The sequence below is a fragment of the Eriocheir sinensis genome, unplaced genomic scaffold, assembly GCF_024679095.1.
Source record: "Eriocheir sinensis breed Jianghai 21 unplaced genomic scaffold, ASM2467909v1 Scaffold718, whole genome shotgun sequence".
In the NCBI taxonomy this organism is placed as follows: Eukaryota; Metazoa; Arthropoda; class Malacostraca; order Decapoda; family Varunidae; genus Eriocheir; species Eriocheir sinensis.
The window spans coordinates 146304-151552 of NW_026112074.1; the positions used below are offsets into that span (position 1 = coordinate 146304).

Here is a 5249-nt window from a genome sequence, read left to right on the forward strand (position 1 = left end):
CACCCACCACCACCACCACTACTCCTACACCTACCACCACTTCTACTACTCCACCCACCACCACCACTACTCCTACACCTACCACCACTACTGCTACACCCACCACCACCACTACCACACCCACTACCACCTCCACTACTACAATACCAACTACCACTACTATAGCACCCACCACCACCACCACTACTCCTACACCTACCACCACTACTGCTACACCCACCACCACCACTACCACACCCAGTACCACCTCCGCTAATACAATACCAACTACCACTACTACTGCACCCACCACCACCACCACCACCACCACCACTACAACACCGACACCCACCACCACTACATCAACTGCAACTTTACCCCCTACAATAACAACTAGCACCACCACAACCTTAGCAACCCCCACCATCGACACCACCACAGACACGACCTCTCTTGACCCCGCCACGACTACAAGTGATGACTATTGGACGACTACAGAGGACGATGACTCAGTGGTGACCCTTCCTGACGGTGACAACAACAGCATCTTGGGCCTGTCCATGTTTGAGTTCATCGTCGTCCTTCTCTCCTCCTTCCTCCTCCTCCTCGTCCTCTTCACTTGCTTCCTCATGCTGATTTTCAAGAGGAAGAGGAGGATCTACGTCAGAGTGAGTTCTTCTGTACTTTGGTTCCTCTTGAAGACTTTGAGGTTCATGGCTTTTGGAGTGTAGCAAAATCCTTCGTAGCATTCATGAAGTCAGTCATTTTTTCATCAATTAGAAACTTTACTTACATTTCCCTCAGTTTTCAAGAGGAAGATCTACGGCAGAGTTTGTTTTTACTTCACTTACTCCTAAAGACTTTGTGGTCCATGTTTTTTTGGAGTGTATATAAAGATTTTCCGTAATATTCACAGAAGCCAGTCAGTCAGTTCGTCAATAATAACAAACTTTCCCTTTTCAGTAGTCAGTGTTTCCGTAACGATATGATTTTGAGGTTCATGTTTTTTGAGTTGTCTAAAGATCTTCCGTACCATTCATGAAAGCCACCTAGTCATTTCATCAATAATAACAACCTTTCCTCTTCTTATCGTTATCACTATTCCGGTAGCGACATGGTTACTCTAGTGTCCTAAGCCTCAAAAAACACTGTTGTGAGAGTTGGTAATCCTCCTATGCCAACACCTCCTTCACGTGTGTTCAGAAAGCAATCACATCCCTTTTCTTTTCCCGTAGCGACATGGTTACTCTAGTGTCCTAAGCCTCAAAAAACGCTGTTGTGAGAGTTGGTAATCCTCCTATGCCAACACCTCCTTCACGTGTGTTCAGAAAGCAATCACATCCCTTTTCTTTTGGCACCCAGTTTTTCCTCATTTCCAGGTTGTCACATAGAATTGCCAGTCCTGCACCAACACTACTGGCACGTCTGTTCAGAAAGCAATCACAACCCTTTTTCTTTTGGCACCCAGTTTTTCCTCATTTCCAGGTTGTCCCATAGAGTTGCCAGTCCTGCACCAACACTACTGGCACGTCTGTTCATAAAGCAATCACAACCCTTTTCTTTCTCTAACCAGTTTTCCTCACTCCTCCAGGTTGTCCCTTACACACCACGCGCAGCTCCTATGAAATTCCCTCGCACACCTTTGCCTCAAGTAATACCCACGTCGGAGCTCATCCCGAGGCCAATACTACGGCATACCTCACTTAGCAACGACAGGAAGCCTCGGTCCGTCAGCTGGGAGTACGGTGGAGAGCCCGGGGGAGGGAGGTGGGACGCAGGCAACCACAACCCAACACCCCAACGGCACTACATCACCCTCGACGCCCAGCCCGTCCGCCACGACCCTGGGGATGTCTATAGCATCTCCCAAGGCTTCGACTCCTGGGGGAATGACATGCAGAGACCCCAGGAGCCTACCAATGCCCTCTGGCGAGACGCTCCCTGGGCAGATAATAACATATACGAGTGGCGCCGATAATGTGATACTTAGGAAGGTTATATTCTTACACAATTCAATGCCCAAGTACATATATTTGATGAGGCTTTCGTAAGAGTTGTGGGAATTTCCATGGGTAGTTTTGTGACCCTGGTGGTAGTTCGACCATTCTTCTGTACCGTGAACCTAAAAAGACACCCATGAGAACCTGATTGATCTCCTCTTCGGCCTCTGGAAATAGGTGATGTAAGAGGAGAACGCGTCTGAGCATACCGTGGGCATTCCCATGGGTAGTTTTGTGACCCTGGTGGTAGTTTGACCCTTCTTTTGTACCGTGAACCTAAGAAGACACCCATGAGAACCTGATTGATCTCCTCTTCGGCCTCTGGAAATAGTTGATGTAAGAGGAGGACGCGTCTGAGCATACCGTGGGCATTTCCATGGGTAGTTTTGTGACCCTGGTGGTAGTTTGACCATTCTTCTGTACCGTGAACCTAAAAAGACACTCATGAGAACCCGATTGATCTCCTTTTCGGCCTCTGGAAATAGGTGATGTGAGAGGAGGAAGAGTCTGAGCATGCCGACCTTCTTATGCTGAACCTAAAGACTCCTATCACTTGCAGAAAACAAGAAAACAAGCCATGCATGTTCGAAGCCAGCAGAACGAGTAGCACGACTGACATATATACCACGCTGCCAAAAACAGGATGCATATGAAGTGAAAGAAACATGGAATTGAAGACAAAAGAAGCCAAGTTTAGTAAGGCTTCCATATTCTTCCTTTCCAACGCGAGGATTCACAAAAAAAAAGAAAAAAAAAAAAACCGTTTGAGGTTCCCGATTCTTTACGAGTGTTCATATTAAGTGGAAAACACGACTGCCTAAGAAAATGTCACCTAAATAGTTATTGCTACGTAAGATTGCCACCGATAAAAACAACCGTATGAGGAATTAGTCACCAAAACACACTTGTGACACCGTTGGAAAAATATGTGAGAATAGAAACTAAAAAAAACAAGAACTTAAAACTCCTGAATCAGTCATTAACACGTAGGAATGACACCACCAACACGATATTCCTAACTTTCAACAAACAAGACAAAAACAGTGTACTTGGAAAGTGTACTTGGAAAATGTACTTGGTAAATGTCATGTCTTGGTTAAATGTCATGTACTTGGAAAATGCCACTTCAATATGAGTAGAATATCGTGAGTTTTAGAAGAAGTAAATCTTCCTGAAGTGACTCGTTACAAAGTCGTATATTGTGTTTGACGTGTGAACTCGAGGAAACGAAGAAAATTAATTAGTTTGAAGGTGGACTGCTGTGAATCCTTTTGAGGGAAGAAGACTGATGTGTGTCCTGAGAAACTTACATATCAAACATTATATAGACTAAATAACTACCATGAGTAAAAATGCTAGAATAACAAACATATTTTTAGCATCATACATTTTCCCACACGTACAAGACAGTACAAGAAACGGTACACTATTTTTTTTTTACAACAAAGGAGACAGCTCAAGGGCACAAAAAAGGAAACAATAATAAAAAAGCCCACTATTCGCTGCTCCTAACTATTTTTTTATTCAGAAACACATACTATTAAAGGATGCAAAGATTTATATGTATTAGAGTCATGTACAAACTGTAGAAATGTTTAGGTTTACAAAATCATGCGGATCATTGTAATTTTTTTTAAAGAATATTCATTTATGCTATTAATGATGTGGTGTGTGTGTGTGTGTGTGTGTGTGTGTGTGTGTGTGTGTGTGTGTGTGTGTGTGTGTGTGTGTGTGTTTATTTATTCGCATTCAAGTATCTATGTTTAACAGAAACTAAATAAAGTAGACAGCAAAAATACCTCAAGTTAATAAGCCGGTCAAATGAGTAGAAAGTCAGTTCAGCAAAACAACAACAACAAAAAACAACAAAAAAAAACGATTCTAAATACCACCACCACCACCAACAACAACAGCCGTAAGTCACCTTAATACACCATAGATTCCACATGCCTCTATAGTTAATACCAACATACCAGTGCCTTACGCAACAACAACAACAACAACAACAACAACAACAACAACAACAACAACAACAACAACAACAATTATAATAATAATAATAATAATAATAATAATAATAATAATAATAATAATAATAATATGGATAACAAAATGAAGAACAAGAACAAGAAGAACAAGAGCAAGAACAAGAAAAATAAGAAGACGAAGAAAAAAAAAGAAAAAAAAACTAACAATAACAGAAACAACAATATCCAACAGCAACAAAACAAATCATATCGAAAAACAAAAACAAAAAACACACACATAGAAAAACAATCCCCAGAACACGTCACAAATAGGAAACGAACAAAACAGAAGTGGGTGACATTCCAACTCCAATCCCTTATAAAACCTTTCCTTAATGACCGGCTGTCGAACACTAATAAATACAGATAAGATAAAGAAAAGGGCACGTGAGCCTTTCCCCACGACCAGGTGTTGAGCTAATAAATCCTCAGGTAATTCAGGTAACCCTTATCTTCGCTTACACCTGAGACGAACGCAAGAACTTAAGCACCTACGCATGTTATATTCTTACGTCAATGTGTGTTGTTTTGCTCTCTCTCTCTCTCTCTCTCTCTCTCTCTCTCTCTCTCTCTCTCTCTCTCTCTCTCTCTCTCTCTCCCAACGTTGTCCAGTGTCGCGGTATTTATACATCATTTTTGCTATTATCCTAAAAACGACACAATCTCAACACTATGACCATATTAGATTATCCAGCCATTTAATTAAATTAATTGAAAGGTATTAAGTAGCTGACATACGAGAGGAAGCGAGAAGTCTTGAGAGTGTGTGGCAGATATGTGGGGCGGTGCTGACCCACATAGGCCTACACCGGCCAGTTTCAAATCGAAATACTACAGTACCTTTAGGATAAATTTACTGATAGATAGAAAGGTTTTAAGAAACGTGAGAAATACAGCGCGGTTTGGTGCAAGATGTTCCGGGCTCGAAGATAAATTGTACCAGACCTTTGGCCCGAAGAACCGCCGGTGACCGAGAGAGCCTGCCAGGGTTGAGGAAGCCTGGGGGAGGGGGGGGGGTAGAATGGGAGGCCGACGATAGGGGAGTTACGCCGGGGGGGAAAGGATGGGGAGAACGAAGGATGAGGATGGGGAGGCCGACGATAGGGGAGTTACGTCGGGGGGGAAAGGATGGGGAGAACGAAGGATGAGGATGGGGAGGCCGACGATAGGGGAGTTTCGCCGGGGGGAATGATGGGGAGGGGGAAGGATGGGGAGGGGGAGGGGTGGATTCCTCAACAGGAAC

General features: G+C 43.3%; 1 protein-coding gene across 1 annotated transcript; it reads left to right on the forward strand.

The window, feature by feature from the left end:
- The first annotated feature begins 271 nt into the window (after window positions 1–271).
- On the forward strand, window positions 272–2665 carry LOC126994084 (uncharacterized). The gene is made up of 2 exons (XM_050853333.1): window positions 272–647; window positions 1571–2665. Exons 1-2 carry the CDS (start codon window positions 540–542, stop codon window positions 1955–1957), a joined length of 495 nt encoding a protein of 164 aa, XP_050709290.1. The 5' UTR covers window positions 272–539; the 3' UTR covers window positions 1958–2665.
- Window positions 2666–5249: the final 2584 nt, after the last annotated feature.